This window comes from Peromyscus leucopus, chromosome 19 (assembly GCF_004664715.2).
Source record: "Peromyscus leucopus breed LL Stock chromosome 19, UCI_PerLeu_2.1, whole genome shotgun sequence".
NCBI classification, from domain to species: Eukaryota; Metazoa; Chordata; class Mammalia; order Rodentia; family Cricetidae; genus Peromyscus; species Peromyscus leucopus.
The window spans coordinates 78,365,401-78,386,243 of record NC_051079.1 but is presented as its reverse complement, the minus strand read 5'-3'; the positions used below and the strand labels follow the sequence as shown (position 1 = coordinate 78,386,243).

At 43.2% G+C, this 20,843-nt stretch overlaps 1 protein-coding gene across 1 annotated transcript in view; it reads right to left on the bottom strand.

Moving 5' to 3' along the window:
- Cep72 (centrosomal protein 72) overlaps nucleotides 1-3,025 on the bottom strand; it is a 51,119-nt gene extending 48,094 nt beyond the window's left edge. Inside the window, exons 1-2 of the mRNA XM_028873645.2 lie at nucleotides 2,905-3,025; nucleotides 861-988 (exon numbers count right to left, since the gene is read on the bottom strand). Of these exons, the coding sequence (XP_028729478.1) occupies nucleotides 861-988; nucleotides 2,905-2,983 (207 nt within the window). The 5' untranslated portion in view covers nucleotides 2,984-3,025. The remainder of the gene's footprint in view (nucleotides 1-860; nucleotides 989-2,904) is intronic.
- Between the last annotated feature and the right edge of the window lie 17,818 nt (nucleotides 3,026-20,843).

The window sequence follows — 20,843 nt, the reverse complement described above, 5'->3', positions numbered from 1 at the left end:
TCTTACCTACCTTTATGACCCTGTAGAATTCAAGCCTAGTGACTTTGCTGGGCCAGAGGATTGCTATTGCTTGGGTTTATAACTGGATTCCAGAGAGACTTAGAGAGAACTGAGAGAATAAGGAGACGAGAAGAGAAAAGAGAATAGAAGAACTAGATGGGTAAGAACTTGAGAGGAACAAACTCAGATGGGGAAGAACTAGATTGAAGGGCGAGAAGAGAGTACTAGAGGAACAAGATGGAAGATGAGGAAGAGCCAGATGGGGAAGAACAAGATGAGGAAGAACAAGATAGAAAGGAGGACATGAGAGAGGAGCTAAGATGGGAAAGAACTAGATGGATGAGAACCTAGATGGGGCAGAACTAAGATGAGGGAATTAAGATACAACTTAGAGGGGACAGCAGGTTAATGTAGGGAGAAATCAAGCAAGAAAGGAGCTAGACATAAGAGCAGAATAGAAGCTGTGTATAGAGAGAACTGACTCAGAAGAATAAAGTGTATGGACTAAGGAATTTCGTGTACATAGATTCATGTCTTTTCATCAAAGATTAATTATCAGCTGGTTGTAGATTCTTCCCGGACCCTGGGAGGGGACTATCGAGGGGCTGGACCCCATAGTCATCAATAATCCATCTTCTTTAGAAATCTATTACTCTGGTATTCAAAGTAGGTTAAAGATAGAGTGGGATGGGTAAGGCATTTAGCTTTAGATGAACAGTAGTGACAATATAACACAATCATTCTAAATGTACAGTTTATAAGCATTCTTTGTACAGCTTCAAAACATGTTGCATTTTTTTAACCATAAAGTATGTTCCTCTGATACTGTAGTGATAAATTTTAACAAGCCTAAAACGCACCTCAAGACTAACCAAGGAGTTACGTGAGAGATCTAAGGATTTTAGAGCTGTCAAACGCATCAGAGAGTTCCCCAGGTGAGTAATCTTCTCTTGGTATGTTCCAGGAATAGACAGAGATCGAAGCTCAGCTAAGAATAGAAAATTGTAAGATTTTAATCCTTTTTGAAATTGAAAATAGTATAATAGAAAATTCAATTTGGTGGAATTATTTTAGAAACATAGCAGATACTGTCTGACACTCTGCTTGACCAAAGTGATTAGGCTATCCTAGGCCCACCAGTGCACTTCCTATAAATCAAAGGTTAGCAAGAATTCCCTGCCCTCAGTGTCTGCTCACCTTGATCCCTCATCCCCCAGTGCAAGGTTCTGTTCCCTCTTTTCCTCTCAGTAATGGTCCATCTATGGATCCCTGCCTGTCACTTGTCAGCTAAAACATCTACTTCCTGATATCATACTGGGAACAGAATCTTCTTTCCTTATACTGCAAAATCGTACTGCAACAGGGCCTGAGCCCATCTCAACAGCCTTGAATAGCATCTTCATTAATGTTCTTGATTTTTTATTTGTTTTTGAGACAAATCTATGCAGCCAAGGATGGCCTTGAATGCCAGATCTTCTTGCCTTAGAATCCTATGTGCTAGGATTACAGGTATGCACCACTACTTCTTAGCAGGTTCAAGGACAGCCAGGGTTACATAGAGACTTTGTCTCCAAAAGAATCAACAAATGAGTGAATAAATAAATAATAAATAAATGTGGAAAGTAGGCTGAGCACTAGCACTCATCATTGTCCACTTCCTAACTGCAAATGCAAATGTGACAGCAGGCTTACACTCTAGCCACTAGGCCTTCCTCACTTGACTTTTATCTCCCCCAACTGTGAGTCAAAATAAACCTTTTCTCTTTTAAGTTGCTTATCAGGTATTTCATACAGGAAATTAAAAAGCAAACTAATATACCCTCTTAGTAAATAACAAAATCACTAGACAGAAAATCCTCTGACTAAACTGAACACTACCAGCCAAGAAGATCAACCTGATACTCATTCCATTCAACAGCACACTTTTCAAGTGTACTTGGAACACTCTCTAATAGAAAGCAGACTCAGGGTCATTAAACAGTCTCTATAGATTTAAGAAAACTAAAATCATACACAGTCTGTTCTCTGACCATAATAGAATTACACTAGAATCAACAACTGAAAATAACAAGAAAACCTCCAAACACGAGATTTTTTAAAAATAAATATAAAGTATAAAAAAGTGAGTAGTTTTTAAGTAATTCATAGGTCTGAGAAGATACCAAAGAGATATTTTAAAAGCATATTGGAATCAATGAAAATCAGAACCAGTCATGGTGGCAACTGCTTGTAATCCCAGCTACTTGGGAATCTGACTAAAAATCCAAGGCCAGCTTGGGCTAAATATGGAAATCAAGGTCATACTCGCTTAATATCACACTTGAAAAACTATAAAAGGCTGTGGAAGTTCCATGATAGAGCATTTGCTTAGCATATGCAAGGCCCTAGGTTGTATCTCCAGTAATTTCCAAACAGGAAGGAAATACAACACTAACAAACGTGTATGCAGCTAAGTGGTGCTTAAAGAGAGATTTATAGATTAAAATATTTAAATTATAAAACAAGCTTTAATCCATATAATAAGGTTTTGCTTCTAGAGTCAGCACAAATTCTACACTAACTCTTGCACAAAACATGAGGCCCTGATGTCCAAACCATACAAAAACAGACTTGCATCCCTCAGAAACACAAATACAAAAACCCTCAATGAAATACCACTTAGGAACCTAAGAAGGCAGAGAAGGAAGCTGCTGCAAAAAAAGAGGCGCTAGCTCAGCCTGGGCACCGCAGCCCGTCCAAACCGGCCCGGCCCACAGGCTCCCAGGGACCGCAGCCACGCCCTCCCCCACCCCACCCCCTCAACCGGCCAAGACCGTCTTCGGCGAAGCGGCGTCCGAACAACAACCAGACCAGGCAGGCCTCCCGCGGGAAACCCTGAACTCCAGGTGTCGGCCCCACACGTACCCAGGTCCCGGTGGGGACCCAGGCCGCTGCGCTCCCGGACAGTCTCCTCGCACAAAACCAACCGCTGTCCCGGCGCCATGTTTTCAAACTGGACGCCCTCGCGCGGCGCCTGCGCAGTGTGGCGAAGTGGATGGACCGGACCAACTCTGCAAGGGGCGGACCCCGGAGGGGGAGGGCGGAGCATGGGCTGAATCCAAAACTTTCTCTGAGGCAGTTTCACCCACGCCACCTCACCGGCTGTATGCAACCTCACCCTGCTCTGGACCCTCCCCAGGACAGCCCCATTGGACACAGTGTGGTCTGTAGTAGCATCTGCTAGTGCCGCGGGTATTCGCGTCCACTCCCACTTCCGTTCACCTCCCCAACCCCCACTCCCTCCTGAGGTTCCCTCTTACCCAGACCCTGGGAAGCTGCTCTCGCCTCCCACCAGTTCCCTTCACAGAGAGGCTTCCATTAGTCCTCATCCTGTGGTTGGAGAGACAGGCAGGGTGCAAAAGTTTCACAGTGTTCTCCTGCCTAGGACACATTGAAAGTCCCTTCATCAAACCTGGGGTCTACTGAGTAGAACTTTGTCCATCTAGTTGACTTCCAGGCAGTGAACAGATAGATACATAAATTTTTCAGAAGCAAAATAAAAGTTTTTATGGTTGCCACCTTGAGAACGGCACCTCAGGGCACAGCACAACCTCCAAACACCCTCTTTCATCCCATTTTGCGTGACTGAGGTCAGAGTCCAAGAGGACCCTTGGGAGAGAAATTGTCTGTCTGGGACAGAGACCCGGGACCAGCTCTTCCAGTAATGGAAGTGCCGGCAGAAACTTTGGAAATAACATTTCTGCTTACTAAAGTTTTGCATCTCCATTGAGGAAAGGACTGCCTCTTGTGAGGCCAGCTGAATTAGTAGGGGATAGAGGAGGCCTCCCTGACTCTTTCTACCTGATACCCCTTGCCGTTTTCTAGGATCTTCCATGGAGGCTCTCACTCCCCAGCCTGAATCCCTGAATATGTGGGCCTCCAAAATATAGGGCCAGTCATCTTCAAAAAGACCAGTAAGGAAGCAGGGAAACATGAGGGTGACCCATGTATGCCAGAAGAAAATGTGGGTTCAAGCTGGCCCCTGAAGGTTTTTGCCTTTCTCCATAACTGTCTTTGGCCATAAGGAGTAGAAGGTGTTGTAATTTAAAAAACGGCAGGAAGGAGTCACACCCGTACAATAGGGCCCACATGGAAGGTTTATTGGGGGAGGGGAGAACAGGGGCAGAGAAGCGGGCAGAGACCTGTCCCTGGGGACTAGAGCTAAGGAAGAGAAAGAGACAGGAGGTGGGCAAGGCCTGCCTTTTATAAGGGAATGTAGTGAATGTGCACAGGCTATGCTCTTAGTGGCTGTAGCTGAGGAAGTATCCTGTCAGGACCCTAAAGGTAGACCAGTACAGATGCCTAAATGCTAACAGGAGGAGGCTGTGGTATTGACTGGGGATTTTAGATAGGAGGAGGTCTCATCCAGGTCCCCCTGGCCCTGTGTCCTCATGGGCCTCATAGAGCAATGGGTGGCTCTGTTGGCTCCCGTCATCCTGCTTATAGGAGCAGTACTCTAGTATGCTCCAAGTTAGCTGAGTTAGGTGTTTCTTTCCTGTTAAAAAATCTGGGAAGCACACAACAGCACTTCCTCCTAAAGCCAAGCAGGAGCCACACCAGCCGGCTGACAATGCTCACAGGTGGACTTCCCATTGCACAAGGCACACAGCGACTGTGGCTCTGGCTCTGACTGCTGTCTCCCCAGAGAGTGCTAAAGCTCAGCAGCTGTGGGCAAAGGGTACTGAGCAGCCATAAGAGTCACGCGTAGTACTTCAGGAGGAGACTCGAGCAGAGCTGCGTGAGGGAAGTGTAAGCTGTGGCTGAAGGCAGAATGGCTGTCATCCTTGAAGGCAAAAAGGTTTTGCTACCTCAGGGAGTGAAGCAGGAATGGGGGACAGGGGCTTTCCCACCCTGTTCCCATTGCCCCTACTCTTAAAGAGGCTCTGACCCAGGGCTAGCTTTCTTTCCTAGTGCAACTGTTCATTCTTAAATGTTAAATGAAGGACTCTTCTCCCTAGTTATATCTCTACTAGTTAAAATCAACATTAGTGCTTGGGAGTTGTCAATATATTACACACACACACACACACACACACACACACACACACACACACACTAAAATGTACAGAGATATGCAAGGCCCTTCCCATGGCTGCTTCATGTAAACACAATTGCTATGGGCCTGGAGGCCTATATTAAGGTATCTTACCATACCCATTAGCTAAATCCAGTGAGGGAACCTCACACAGATCAATCCCTTTCAAGAGGCATCAGCAAGCTGTTTCCTTATTCTCTGTCAAGAAAGGAAGCAGGAAGACCTGTCCCCAGTAGTAGATCTGACCAGGCCTGAATGGATGCCAAACTGAGAAAGGAGCATATGCTGTTGAAGTCCATAGCATCTCACAACAGCATGAATTGCCTGAGATGCCAGGAAAAATGTTCACATGTCAAATGTCACCTCATAAGACAGAAGAAAAGTTGCCCAGGAATCTTGAGATTTGCCCTGGGATATTAGGCTGGCCCACATGCAGTCCTTGTAAAAGTCAATAGCACTCCCAAGAGGATCCAGCGGAGGCTGAAGAGAGGCTGAGGTGAGGTAGCCCTCGTCGGGGAGCACCTAGGGTCATAGGAGCTTGAGAAAACAGCAAAGACCCTCCCTGGTGTTGCAAAGGGAGCCCAGCTCTGCCCATAACTTTGTGTGGGACTTGTGTCCTCCAGGACTGTGAGAAAAGAAGTCAGTGTTTCAAGGGAGCAAGTCTCTAGTAATTTGATAAAGCAGCTACAGAAACAACACTTCACACATTTGTCAACCTCAATCACAGAGAGTATCTAAAGACTCCCATGTTTGGAATTGAACACCACAAGGAGACCATGTGAGTCATTTATTTGAGGCATACTCAGGACATGAGACAAAAGAAGACTTTCAAAGGTAAAGTGAAAAGCCTGCATAAATTGTTTTGAAACACTAATCCTTGGCTATCATCAGGATAAGAAACCAGGATGTCGATAACTCAAATGTGGACAGGCAGTACTGGCAGAAGTTTCCCTTGTGAGGCTGGGGTAGTTTCTGCCTGGCTCTGGTTCCGCCAGAGTCTTAGTCCATAGATAGCTATTGCTATTCAGGCACATGAGCATCAGATTTCCCTTCTTCACAACCTCTGGAAGTTTTCAATGTACCTTGGTTGATTTTGATACAAATAACTCCATTTGATTATGACAACTTATATACATTCCAAATCCAAAATGCACCAAGACAATAGAATATAGAAGATAGCTTGATGAAGCCCTAACATAGAAAGTTGTTCACAGATGTTCACTGTCTCTTCAGAAATTCCAGAGAGGTCTGGTCAGGTCACATTGCTACTGTCCAAAGTTCTCACCCACATTTCCAGTATATATCAGCCCTGAGCCTGCATGTGTGATGAGTGATGTTGCTCTGTATGCTGTGAATGTGTTGCTCTGATTGATTGATAAATAAAATGCTGATTGGCCAGTAGACAGGCAGGAAGTATAGGTGGGATAAGCAGAGAAGGAGAATTCTGGGAGAGAAAGGCTGAGTCAGGAGATGCCAGCCCACTGTCCAGGGAGCAGCATGAAATGGCACACAGGTAAAGCCATGGAATACGTGGTGACATATAGATGAACAGAAATGGGCTGAGTTTAGGTGTAAGAACTAGTCAGTAGTAGCCTGAGCTAATGGCCAAGGAGTTTTAATTAATATTAAGCCTCTGTGTGTTCATTTGGGTCTGAGTGGAGGCCGCGGGAGTGGGCAGGATACAGGAGAAAAACTTCAACTACACATGTGGGGAGACAAAAGATGGCTTCAGAGTCCTAGTCCTCTCTGACTCTCAGAAGCTATACCCAGGCAGGACTCACATCACACTCACTACAGTAGCACACAGTAGCACCTGCCTCTGCCGCTCTCCACAGAAGCATCTAAAGTCGATAAGGATCCAGACACAGCCATCCTAAGAGCCACCAGATCTTCTTCAGGGTTGAGAACCTGTTCTCTGAGGACACCTGGGGCACAGCGGCCTGCAACTTCACCTTTGGGCTGTTTGGGGCAGGAGCATTGTAAGTGCTATCTAAATTAAGAGCCTATCTTACAGAAAAATAAGGCAAGGAGCCAGGGAGTCAGGGACATGCCTGGCCCTGACCCAGAACCCATGCAGAGAAGGCCAAGCTTTCATCTATTAGACATAGTGATCCCTGGGAGGGCCTACCCCCATCAGCCTGCTGTTTCTGTGTACATGCTTGCAGGTTTTCTGTGCTAACTCTCACTGGAGTAGTACTAACCCTAAAGGGAAGAAGAGCTATCTCCTGTGGACTCTGCTGTTTTGCTATTTTCTGTGCTCACTTGGCCTCAGATAGCCATTTCCAGAACTCAGTCCTTGCAAATTGTTTTTTGTTTTGTTTTGTTTTTTAATCTCAGGTCCGTTTTGGTATCAAGGATCAGGAAGCATATCCTTTAAAAACCAATTAGCCATACACTTTTGCCAGTTAAATACATGTTTTACTTTGGACTCAATTGATTTTTTTCAGATATATGAAACAATGGACCTGACTCACCTATTTGAGCTCACAACCTCTTTCCTGCCCAAGACCTTTGAAGTCCTAAGTCACCCACACCTGGTCTACATGGAGGGCCAGCCGACACACACCTGAATTCCCAGCAACTTCAAGGGGTGTGTTTAGCAACTGGCTCTTGATCTGCCGACGTGACTGATGTCTTAGAATCCCAAGGTGGGAGGCACAGTGTGACACGAAGCCACAAGGAAAATGGAAAAGCATGCAATGCAGGGATGGGCAGGAAGATCCACCTGGCAGGGGGTCATTGTGTGTATGGTGGGGTGGGGTGGGGAGCTCCATTACTGGAGAGCTCACCCTTGCCAACTTCTCCACCCAGTTTCAGGGTCCTGACACAGCTTCAACCTCTGACCCTTGGCCTTGTTCCCTGACTGCTATCTTTCCTGGCTTCCTGTGTTCTGGGAAGTCAGGTGATCTGGGTCAGAGCCCAAGAACTTTGCTGGCTTACTCCTAAATAAGGGCCTCATCCCTCTGCTTTCAAGTATCTGTTGCAAGCCTCTAGGCTCTAGGTCCTATTCTAGGATGTGAATCATGCAAAGCTCTTGAAGAAGAGCAAATGACAGGAAGGGATCACAGACCTCAAAAAGCTTCAGGTCAGAATGAGGCTGAATGTGGTAGGGCAATACAGGCTGACCAGGAGGGTGCCATGGAGTTGGGGGAGCCCTCCAGCAAAGAAGGATTCAAGCAACTTGGTGGCCCTTGCCACACAGACTGGGGATGGGGATATGTGCCTATCTTACTTGTAGCACATGCTGCCATCACTGACCATTTTCAAGTGAGGGTTCAGACTCCATGCTTTTGGCCTCATGTTTCTTCTCGCTTGGGATTATTTTTTCAGCTGGTTGCCATTAGACCCATTTCTTTATCTCATCACTTCATTTGGTCCTTCTCTACTTCCATGCCAGCCTGCATTATATTAAATCAAACAGCAGCTATGCCACACACTTGCCTTAGTTTTATTTTGCTTTTCAAGATGAATATCACATTAGTTCTGCAATGCATTAAATGACTAGTTTAATACCCTTGAATAGAAACCCTTAGAGATTTGAAGAAAAATTAAAGATTCAGAGTGGAAATTCAAAGAAGTAGAAAAGACAAGAAATCAAAACTTGTGATCAAGTGTTTTTCAAAGGTCACATATTAATTGCGCTGTCTCTTCACATGGACCATAGAGTCATGAGCTGGTTTCTCTTTGGGGTGAGCTATTTCCTCTTGTATAAATCCAAGGCAAGACATTGCTGTCTCATGTACATTGTTCCCTTTCTTTCCTCTCTTTTGTGCTCTTTCCTAGGTGCATAGTGGCATTGCATTATTGTTTTCCTTTGTAGATAACAAAGCTGAGCATCTTTTCATGTTCTTTGGTGAACATATTTTAATCCTCATGAGGGATGACACTGAACTCTTGAGTTGTGATCCCTATGTGCTCCTTGCCTATGAATAAAGCAGAGATGGGTTTCTGTGAGTCAACACTGGGCTTTGGGACCTTGCCTAACTAGTTCTAGCAGGGCTTGTCTCATTGCTAATTCCTTGGAAGTACACACATAAGCAGTGATGCCATCAGCAGACAAATGGTTTCATTTCCTCCTTTGCAGCCCATGAGCCTTGGCACCTCTTGTTTTGTGACACTAGCTGGGATTATTTCTGATGTTTGCAATATGTGATAAGAGCAGACCTCCTTGTGACCTCAGCTCTGGGAGAAAGGGCCTAGTTTCTACCACAGTGAAGGGCAGTATTGGCTGTAGGTTTTTTTTTATGGAAACAGTTTGATTGGTTACTGTGGCCTTTTGAAAAGAGCAGAAGAGGTCCCAAAGGAAGGAAGCAACCAATGCTTTTGCAAGAGAGAGCACCCATAACACGAATCTTAAAAGGTCTTATAATAAATAACCCAGAGCCAGATGTTGGGGTAAAAGCTGAAAGATCAAAGAAGCAGAACAGTCAGCCACTAGCTTACCTCTACAAAATCCTCAGCCTCGAGAGAGCAAGTTCCTGTTTCCTCACACCTTTTATTCCACTCTAGAGCCCATGGAGGGAATCTGGTCCTGACAGTATGTTGATGAGATACAGCTCAGAACTGTGAATGTCTGGCCTTCTCAGCTACCCAGTGTGTAGTCTTCTGCTTTGCAGCCCCTGAAACCCCACATACCTATGCTTTATGTATTTAGCCTTGTCTTGTTAGGGTTTCTACTGCTGTGATAAAACACTATGACCAAATTAAACCTGGGGAGGAAAGGGTTAATTTCAGCTTACACTTTAAGGTCACACTGAATTACTGAGGGAAGTCAGGGAAGGAGCTCAAGGCAGGAACTGAAGCCAAGTCATGAAGGGACCCTGTTTACAGGTTTGCACAGCCTACTTTCTTAAATAGCCCAGGTGGCACCCACAATGGACAGGGCCCTCACACATCAATCACTAACCAAGAAAATGCCTCAGAGGCTTGCCCACAAATCAGTTTTATGAAGGTATTTTTCTTAATTGTGGTTCTTTCTTCTCAGATAACTTTAGCTTGTGTCAAGTTGACAAAAACCAGAAAACCAAACCAAATCAAAAAACAACAAGACAAGCCTCTTCTCTCTTCAGTCATACACGACTCTTTGGCCACAGAGTTGAGTCATGAAGAGGTTTCTCCATAAATTTTGGTATGGCCTCGTGATTGACAGCTCTGTCACTAGCTACTTGTGCTGTCCTTCTTGGTAAAAGCAATCTCTTTTACAGCAATAGGAATATTCAACAATACATAGTTATCTCCCTTGTCCCTGGGGATATGTCCAAGAGTTTCAGTGGGTGCTTGGACTTCAGCTAGTACTAACATGTCATAGATTATACCATGTTCTTTCCTCTGTGTGTGTGTGTGTGTGTGTGTGTGTGTGTGTGTGTGTGTGTGTGTACATATATGGTGAGGCTTAATATATATACCAGACACAGGGAAAATTAACAACAGTAAGATAGAGCAATCATGACCATATGTTGTAACATACCTTACGTGTGAGTGTCCTCCTCAGAACCTCCCTGTATGGTGCTTGGCTTCTGCTTCCTCCTGGGATACTGTGGCAGGTTTCAGAACCCATGTGAAGACATAGTGAGGCAAGCTGCTAAGATAATCCCCATTGATCACTGGGAAGCTGCTCTGAGAAGCCACATGAGTTACAGGCTTCCCAACTCTGTCCTTCCAGCCTTGGACAAGAATCAAGCCTTTGTGCAGCATGTTCTCACTACAGACATCAATGCCTATTAATTACAGAGTAGGTGTTTCAGTCGGCAGATTAACTTTCATGGTATAGTCATGTATTCAGGTAACCCTCAGAGAAGAGTGCAATTTAAAAATCATTTCTGAAAAATTTCTTTTACTATCTTTATGCCACACTTGACTTTGGGTTAGCCTGTGGAAAATGAAGTTATGAATGAGAAAAGACTGTCATTTTCAAGGTCTAGAAACACATTAAGCAGCCAATCAACGTTTATTCAGAACAAAACAAACCTACCTAACACTGTCAGCTCCTTCTGGTCCTGTTTACAGGAACCACATGGGTATATGGTCATTTGTCATCATATCAGGGCTAGACTTTGGAACCATTTAAAGGTATCAAATGTGGTGGGTGTCATCTAAGATACAGCTGTGGAAGGCTGTGGTGACATCCTGAATGCTTTCTTGGATTGCCAGCTCAGTGTCTCTGTCAGCCTCATGAACATGACCTGGAAAAGACACAACTTTCAGTAGTCCACACCACCCGACCCAGAGCTGACACAGCTACTTAAAACCATAACAGAACCAGTCCTTCTTGTCCCTCCCAGATTCCTTATAAAGCTTTGTAAAGGCTTGTGCTTGTTTTAAGCTACCAAGTTCCCAGAGATTTATTTCTTTGTAATACTGCCTGACTTAGGTGAGATGAGTTGGTAGTTTGAGCTGTGGATGATTGACATCTTCCCTTTTCATGTTGAATGATAGTTCAGGAGTCTTAGCTCTTCAGGGTCAACAGCATGCATCTAATCATGTTACTTAAAATTCAGTCCCATAAGGCAAGGAAGTAGATCAAGATCTTAAGTGAAGTTGAGAATCACCTACTCAGCTGGGAATCTAGATAGCAACATCTTGCTAAGCCTGGGGTTTCTGGAGTCACCTACCAGATAATATAGAATTAACTTCTCACCAGGTGGTGGAGACCTGAGCTGCAGGACACAAGAAGCTATGACATGCTACTGTGGAAGAGCTGAGTGCCAAAAATAATTGCCATCCCTGTGCTTCACCACAGTCCTGAGGGCAATTGGCTGTACCTGCTTAGTCCCATGATACCAGCAAGCTGCCTATGGCATTTTATGGACCTGGGGATAGGATCTCACTCTAGCTTCCCATTGTCTCTCTGGTCCTTGAGTTTTCTGCTGAATGAATTCAGACAAGACTCAGAGTGTGATGTAGAAGAAAGACAATTTATTATAAAACAGCAGGAGACAATCTCAAGGATGATAGTGAGCAATGAACCAAGGGGCCATTATGTGGGCATATGTATTTAGATAGGTTTTGTACTATTTCCTTTTTTCTTTCTTTTTATTTTTCTCTCATATATTACATCCCAACAGCAGTTTTCACTCCCTCCTCTCCTCTCAGTACCCCCTCCCACATCCCCTCTCCCGAGATCCACTCTTCCTTTCTCTTCAGAAAAGGGAAGGCCTCCCAGGGATATGAACCAAAATGGCATATCAAGTTCTAATAAAACTAGGCACATCCCTTTATATGAAGGTTGGACAAAGGAACCCAGTAGGAGGAAAAGGGTCCCCAAAAGAGTCAGAGACAGTCCCTGCTCCCACTGTGAGTAGTACCACAGGAACTTCAAACTGCACAACCATACCATATGCAGAGGATATAGGTCAGACACATACAGGCTATAACCTGATTGTTTCAGTTTCTGTGAGCCTTTTTGGGCCCTGGTTAGTTGATTCTGTGGGCCATTTTCTTGTGGTGTCTTGGCCTCTCTGTCTCCTACAATCCATCCCCACTCTCTTCTGCAGGATTCACTGAGCTCTGCCTAATGATTTGCTATGGGCCTCTGCATCGGTTCTCATCAGTTGCTGGATAAAGTCTCTCAGATGATAATTATGCTAGACATTAGTCTGGTTACATAAGATTACTAGTTCAAGTTTCATATCCACCATTACTAGGAGTCTTCGCTTGGGTCACCCTCATGGATTCCTGGAAGTTTCCATTGCATTAGGTTTCTACCTCACCCTGAAATGTGCGCCCATTCCAGTGGTCTCTCCCAGTCCTCTCTCCCTCTGTCACCCTCCCAGACACCTAATCACCCCTCATGTTCCCGTCAGTACCTGCCCTCAGCTTACTCTTGAATTCTATTTTATTTCCCCTTCTCAGGGAGATCCATTGCCCCCACCCCTCCCGCCCAGTCTTCCTTGTTATTTAGCCTCTCTGGTTCTGTGGATTGTAGCATGATTAGCCTTTACTTTACAGCCAATATCCACTATAAGTGAGTACATACCATCTTTGTCTTTCTGGGTCTGGGTTACCTCACTCAGGATGATTTTTTTCTAGTTCCATCCATTTACTTGCACATTTCATGATATTATTTTTTTTAACAGCTAAGTAATACTCAATTGTGTAAATGTATCACTTCCTGAACAGGACACCAATAGCACAGGCATTAAGATTGACAATTAATAAATGGGAACTCAAGAAACTAGACATCAAAAAATTAAATAATCCAATTCAAACATGGGGTTCAGATCTAAACAGAGAATTCTCAACAGAAGAATCTCAAAGGGCTGAGAAACACTGAAAGAAGTGTTCAACATCCTTAGACATTAGGGAAATGCAAATCAAAATGACTCTGAGATTCCATCTTACACCTCTCAGAATGGCTAAGATTAAAAACACCATTGACAGCTTAAGCTGGCAAGGGGAGCAAGGGGAATACTCCTCCGCTGGTGGTGGAAGTGCAAACTTGTGTAGCCACTTTGGAAATCAATATGTTGGTTTCTCAGAAAACTGGGAATTGATCTACCTCAGGATCCAGCTACACCACTTCTGGGCATATACCCAAAGGACACTCCATCCTACCTTAAAGACACTTCCTCAACTGTGTTCATAGCAGCTTTATTCATAAGAGCCAGAAACTGGAAGCAATCTAGATGTCCCTCAACTGAAGAATGGTTAAAGAAAATGTGGTACATCTTTTTTATTTTTTATTCTTCTCTTGTATATATTTTGGATATTAGCCCTCTGTCAAATGTGGAATTAGTAAAGAATCCTGACCACAGTATTCCCCTTCCTCCTCTCCTCCCAGCAACCCCCTCCCCCCACCCAACATCCCTTCTCCCCCAGACCCACTCCTCTGTTTCCCTCCAGAAAATGGCAGGTGTTCCAGGGATATCAACCAAATCTAGCATATCAAGTTACAATAAGACTAAGCACATTCCCTCATATTAAGGCTGGACAAAGCAACCCAGTAGGAGGAAAAGGGTCCCAAAAGCAGGCAAAAAACTCCCACTGTTAGTAGTCCCACAAGAACACAAATCTACTCAGCCATAAACATGCAGAGTACCTAGGTCAGACCCACACAGACTCCCTGATTGTTTATTCAGTTTCAGAGATCCACAGTCAAACATTAGGCAGAGCTCAGGGGAGGAAGGATTGTAGGAGCCAGAGTGATCAAGAACACCACAACAAAACCCACAGAATCAACATTTTCTTAAAGCTGGAGTAGACAGCTTTCCTGAGGAGTCTTTTCCTATCCAGGTGATTGACAGGCCCATTTGAATTAACTTCTAAGGAGGGGACAGTGGTATGCCTTTGTTCCTCAACCAGTAAGGCCACTGCTAGATAATCTTACAGTCTTTCTGGTAGTTCACAAAATTGTGTTTACATCTGGAGCCAGTGGCACAACTCAGATCCCTTAGACCAAAAATCATGTAGTAGAGCAATTAAAAACATTTAAGAAAGGAAAAATATTATGTAAATAGCCATCTTTTACTACTAAGAAACAGCTTTTCTTCAATGGGTCTTGCTACCTCCACCTTCCTCTCATCTGTAGCTATCCTTTCATGTGATATTTTAAATTCGAAGGACAGCTTTTGTATACTTTCCCCTTCTTTAGAATCATTGTGTTAACAAGGACACAGAAGGCAGGGCCTAAAGCTGATCATAAAAGGAGAGATCCATCTCCAGTGACTTTCAAGCTGTTCCTTTTTTCTTCCTTCCTTCCTTCCTTCCTTCCTTCCTTCCTTCCTTCCTTCCTTCCTTCCTTCCTTCCTTCCTCCCTCCCCTCCTCCTCCCTCCCTCCCTCCCTCCCTCCCTCCCTCCTCTCTCTCTCTCTCTCTCTCTCTCTCTCTTTCTCTCTTTCTTTCTCTCTTTCTCTCTCTCCCTCTTTCTTTCTTTCTTTCTTTCTTTCTTTCTTTCTTTCTTTCTTTCTTTCTTTCTTTCTTTCTTTCTTTCTTTCTTTCTTCGGGTGAGTGTTTGAGACAGGGTTTCTCTGTGTAGCTTTGGAGCCTGTCCTGGAACTCCCTCTGTAGACCAGGCTGGCTTCGAACTCACAGATATCCCATCTGCCTGTCTCTGCCTCCAGAGTGCTGGGATTAAAAGCATGCGCCACCACTGCCTGGCAAGCCTGCTACTTTCTAACTAACTTTCTAATAATGCCTACTCTAGAGTTGAGACTCTGAAATGAAGAAGGATATCAAGTTGATCTGACGTGGTACACGAAGGATTCAGCATACGGTTTTTGTGGCATAAGGATACCATGGTAATAGGAGGGTCAAGGAAGGCCAAGGAATGCTGCAGAAATCACACCAGGCAACAGACCTTATGTGAGAGATTTATTAGGGAGAGGGGGGTTCAAAAGGCTGCATCTGATTGGGGATAATAGAGAAAAGGAGACAGGGAGGGGGTGTGGGAAACAGGCCATTACAGTGTAGAGTTTATGGGGAGAGGTATGGAGCATTCACAACAGGAAAATACACCACAGTGGTGACATGAAACTTGTTGTTTTGGCCTTTAGTAATGTTGTGTTGCATTGGCCTTTAGTGATGATGATGATTGAAGGTGGGGTAGGAGATGGGGGAGCACCTGATTCTGGAATGTGGGCTATAGCAGCAATTAATGAGGCAATTTATTGAGGCAGGTAGTTTATCTGGTAATTAAAAGAGGTTTATTTCAGGGTAACTTACAACCAATAAAGGGTCAGTTACAGGATCTAGGAGAGGTAAGGTGTAGTCCAGCATGGTTCTCTGGAGAATTCTGATTTGGTCTGCAATCCAGCATCCAGGATCACCACAGCCAGCACATCCGCATCTCGGGTCTTAAAGGGTCTCTTCTCGGCCACGCCCCAGGGGCAGGTCATAGGCAGGTGTGGCAGTTACCTGCTGCCTCACTAGGGGCAGTGCTTCAAGGTCAAAGCTGGAACAGCTACCCACTACATCTCCCCCTTTTGTCTAAATAAGAAAGTTCTAACCTAATAAAAAACTATATACAATAGGAATGATTATCCAATATTGTCCAGGAGGAATAAGGAGTAAAGACCTAGACAAGATGGAACTGCAAACCAACACAAACAACATCAAACAAGAGACACATACTAAAATCCAGAGGAGTCTGGAGCATAGGTAAATGGCACGTTACAGAGATCATTCCAAAAGATGTCCTATCCTGAAGAACCTGAATCTAATACTTAATATGTTCTAGCTAAAATACAAGAAGATTGTAACTATAACTGTTAGTCTTCAATCCCATCAAAGACCTGAGAAGGAATATAATAATACCTGAGAAACGGGAGAAGGACACAAGCAACTTTCGGGAGTCTTTCGAGAGTAGACAGAGACAGCTGGCAGCCTGGATAGTCACCTAAAGTTTCTCAGTATCATTGGTGCATTCAAATTGGCTACAGGCCTAGAATATCTGTCAGACCATTTTCAGAAGCAGGTATTTTGAAAGACTATCTTAACCTGTCTTGGCAGAGTTCAGAAGTCACTTTTCCTTGTGTTCCGCTTATCCAGAAGGACAGCATTTGTACTGTCAGCAGTTGAGACAAGGGCAGTTCTTTGCTCAGTAGACCATTTTGTGCCAAGAAAAAGACAAACTTCTAAACAGAAATGTCTCAGAAGCTCAACATTCTCTCTGGATCAGATCAGTGCTGCCAGAGAGATTGCCAGAGGTTAAGAGCACTGGCTGCTCTTCCAGAGGTCCTGAGTTCAATTTCTAGCAACCACATGGTGGCTCATAACCATCTACAGTGGGATCTGATGCCCTCTTCTGATGTAAAGGTGTACATGCAGATAGAGCACTCATATATACATAAAGTAAAAATAAATTTTTAGATTAAAAAAAAAAAAGGTTTTTTTCCCCCGGCACTTGAATTTAGAAGTAGTATCTTCTTGAGTCATTCTTTTATTTATTTCTTTATATTACTTATTCCATCAGTGGGCAGTTCTAATTTTCAATGTCTTCACTCTTGTTTATTTTTAGGCCTTCTGTAATGATCAAGGGGACCCAGGTATGCAGAGTTATATTGCTGTTGGTCCATAAGAGGGTGAATTGACTGCAAATAAGAGGAGACAAAATTATAGCAGCAGTGATGCACACAGGTACAAAGACTAATAGGCTTAGCACTAAGATTATAATACAAATAACCACTTCTACAATGAAAACTGAAGCTTCTGATGTAAAACTTTTCTCCAAAAGGAATGGTAGTATCTGATGAGATTTGAATCTGGTTTTGTAGATCTTGTACAGCAGATGAGACATTTGTGTAATTACCAGTAATATACACAAAGCATTTAACCTTAATAATTGTATGAGTGCCCATCTGAGCAATCTTAAGGGTACTCTTTTTGTTGTTATTGTTTTGTTTGTGTGTTTGTGTTTGTTTAAGGAAGTGTGCATGAGCACATGTGTGCACTGTTATATAGAGGCCAGGGGGTGATATCAGGTATCTTCCTCAATTGCTTTCCTATTTATTTGTTTGTTTGTTTATATTTTGAGGCAGAGTCTTATAAACAAGGTCTCAGTAAAGAAACTGCTGAAATGACTGCTCCATGAGGAGGGGAAGGATTTTATTGTAGGTAAGAGAGAGAGAATAGCTAGAGAATAGCCAGGCATCTGGAAGAGTCCAGAGCAGAGAGTAAACAAAGACTGTTTTTTTTTTTTTTTTTTTTTTTTTTTTTCAGAATCAAGGCTGCAGTGAGGTTGTACAATACAACACAGGTCAGCACCGGCAAACACACTGTATACAGGATATTTTTAATTTTGAGTCAGGTTTTAAGTATTGTGTCTTCACAACCTTCTACTGTTGCCAGTTTTGTTTGCAGCCCGAATATTCAGTTATCTGTCTTCTGTGAAATTATGACCCACCTATAAGAAGCTGTGCTTTAGGGTAGGGCACAGGCTGGGATCAGCAAGTTTTTCTCAACTCAGAATTCATGCAGAACCTTAAGCCTGTTTAAGCCCTTCAACAAACAAAATGGTGACAGGAAAAAACTATGAAGCTGTGGATGATACTCAAATGTAAGAATAAAAACTACCAGTGAGGCCACAGACTCACCTCTGCTGGGCTGTGTGGCTCTGGCCTGTCCATATAGTCTCTCTGTGCTACCTGTTCCTTTCACCAGGGCTATGACAACAGCTGGTGCGGTTCCTATCTGAGCCACTAGGAGGCAGAATGGTTGCTCACTACTGTCACTTACTGAGATCAAAGGACTGATTTGTTGTTGTTGTTTAAATCAAGGTCCCTCTGATTCCTACTCCAATTCTACCTTTCTTGGACCCAGCCCATCTTGGACCAATCTTAGACCTCACAGGGATACTTCTAGTATAATTCTGAACCCAGAGACAAATCTGGGTAGAAATGACATCTTAATTAATACTAGTGAAAGTTCCAATTCCTGAAAGATGTTTGTTCAACTAATCAGGTATACAAAACATCTTTTGTTAAATTAGGTCAAAGTACTTTATAGTTGTGATGCTATTGTAGACTGAACAATTTGAAATTTGTTGCTAATATATAAAAAATAACTCATGTATGTTCTAAGATGCTGCTAAATCCACATCAGTTCAAGCACTTGTTTTGAAGAACTTTGAAAATTTGTCATATAAATAATGATACTAGTAAATAGCAATGTTTCACTTTTCCCCTAACATCTGTTCTTCTTTATTCTTTTCTTTATTGTACTAGGACCACCTACAAGTGAAGTAAAATGACTCAGGTGGATCCCTTACTGTGTTCCTATTTAGGTGAAACACTGAATTGTGTACAGTGCAATGTCAGCTGGATGTCTTACACTGATGTCTTTTGTTGCTGAGAGATTTTTGTCTTGTATAATTTTTTAATCATGTTTATTTTGTATGCATGTGTGTTTGTGTGAAGGTCAGAAGACAACTTTGGAGCATTGGTTTCTCTCCTTCTACTCTGGGTTCCCAGGATCAAACTCAAGTTATCAGGTTTTTGGCAAGCACTTTTACCTGCTGAGCCGTCTTACTAACCCTCATTTTATTTAAATTTTGAATTTCATTAAGTGTTCTTTCTTCTCCATTGAGATGACACATTTTCCCATTTTAATACAGTGAAATACATCAATTTGATTGTAAAATGACAAAGTAATCTTGAATTTCTTGATAACCTCTAACTTGCTTTAAAAAATGATTGAGTTGTGCTTACAGGTACTTTTCTGGCCAGTGTTGTGTGCCTATTTCACGATGGATGTTGATCTAAACTTTTTCATAAAGTTTTTGCCAATTGTCTTGATATCAGAGTACAGCGGTCTCACAAATCATGCTGGAAATATCTCTTTCCCAGACAGTCTGAAATATTTATTAAGTACTGCTATTATATCTTCACCAACTGGGCAGAATTCATCATTAATACCATCTAGCTCTGGATTTTCTTGAAAGTTGATAACAAATCAAGGTCTTAATAGATCCAGGACTATCAAATGTATCTGTCCTGTCAATGTCAATTTTGGTAAATGCAGTTTTAAAATTATTTATTTTGTAAGTTGCCGAATTTATCAGCATAAATGCACCCCTGATCTTTCTATATTATCCTATTAACGTTTTGACATTGGCTAGAGGGTCTGACCACAGTGTGATCAAAGTGAGTGTGAGTACACGCTGTGGCTTCTCCAAGGTTCTTGAATGCCGATGTCAGTTACCATGGAGGAACTTGTTGGCCTTGGCCCTTTAACTATTGCTTAGACCTGGTTTTATCTTCATCACTGGGTTCTACCTTTTGTTTTCAAAAGTAGAGTACCCTACCATGTGCACCAAAAGTTCTCTTCCTCTAACTCTGGAGACCCTTCCCTTCTGTGGAGGTTCATGACTTGCTATGGCTTAGCTCATCTAAGTCTATTATTTAAGTGGCTTTTTTCTAGTCATTAGAACAGAAATCTACTATTACTTTCTATAACATTACCAGAAGTAGAAGTAAAGTATGTATTTTTCTATGCAAACATTTATCTGTAAGATTTTTTTAGTACTGAAGATGGAATCTAGGGCCTAACCCTCAGCTCTGTAAGGTTTTAAAAAATAATGTGTTTTTAAAATTTTGCTTTGCTAGGAAGGCTAGACAGAGTGGAACTATTCCCTCTGACTATTGCAGAGGTTGCTCAGGGCCTTACTTCCCATTTATCTCTAGGTCTGAACATGAGCTTAGAATCTAGAATGTCCTTCCCTCTGTTCCTGGTAAAGACCCTTCTGGACACCTAGCAGGACCTATAGTTGTCCTTTGCACCCTTGAAGGCTCCAGTGTGTCTGGGCACCTCTCCATTTGGATATGCTGTTTCCTAGAGGCTGGCTCAGGTCAGGTCTTCATAGCAGCACAGGTGCACATCTCCCACTCGCTCTTGCTGGCACATCGTCCTATTGGTCACAGTCACGGATCCTCTGGATGAAGGTGGCATTTTGTTGAATTTATAAGCATTTTGTGGAGGTTCTCTAAGACTATGCAAATATCTTCTTTCCTTTGACATTTATTGCTCGGGTAATAGTTGCAGGACTGTTATGACCCACTTTGATAAACGGAACTCAATTTGGCAGTGGGGGTCTAGGGTGGCACCACACCCCTTTTCACAGGGCTGCTCTTCTTTGATTGCTTCCTGACTCTTTGAAGTGAGATATTTTGGCTCATCTCAAACTTTCTGTGTTCAGCTGGAGTCTCCTCCTCCTCCTCTTCTTTATTTTATTTATTTGTTCATTTGTTTTGTTTTTGTGACAGGGTTTCTCTGTGTAGCCCTGGCTATCCTGGAACTCACTCCGTAGACCAGGCTGGCCTGGAACTCAGAGATCCACC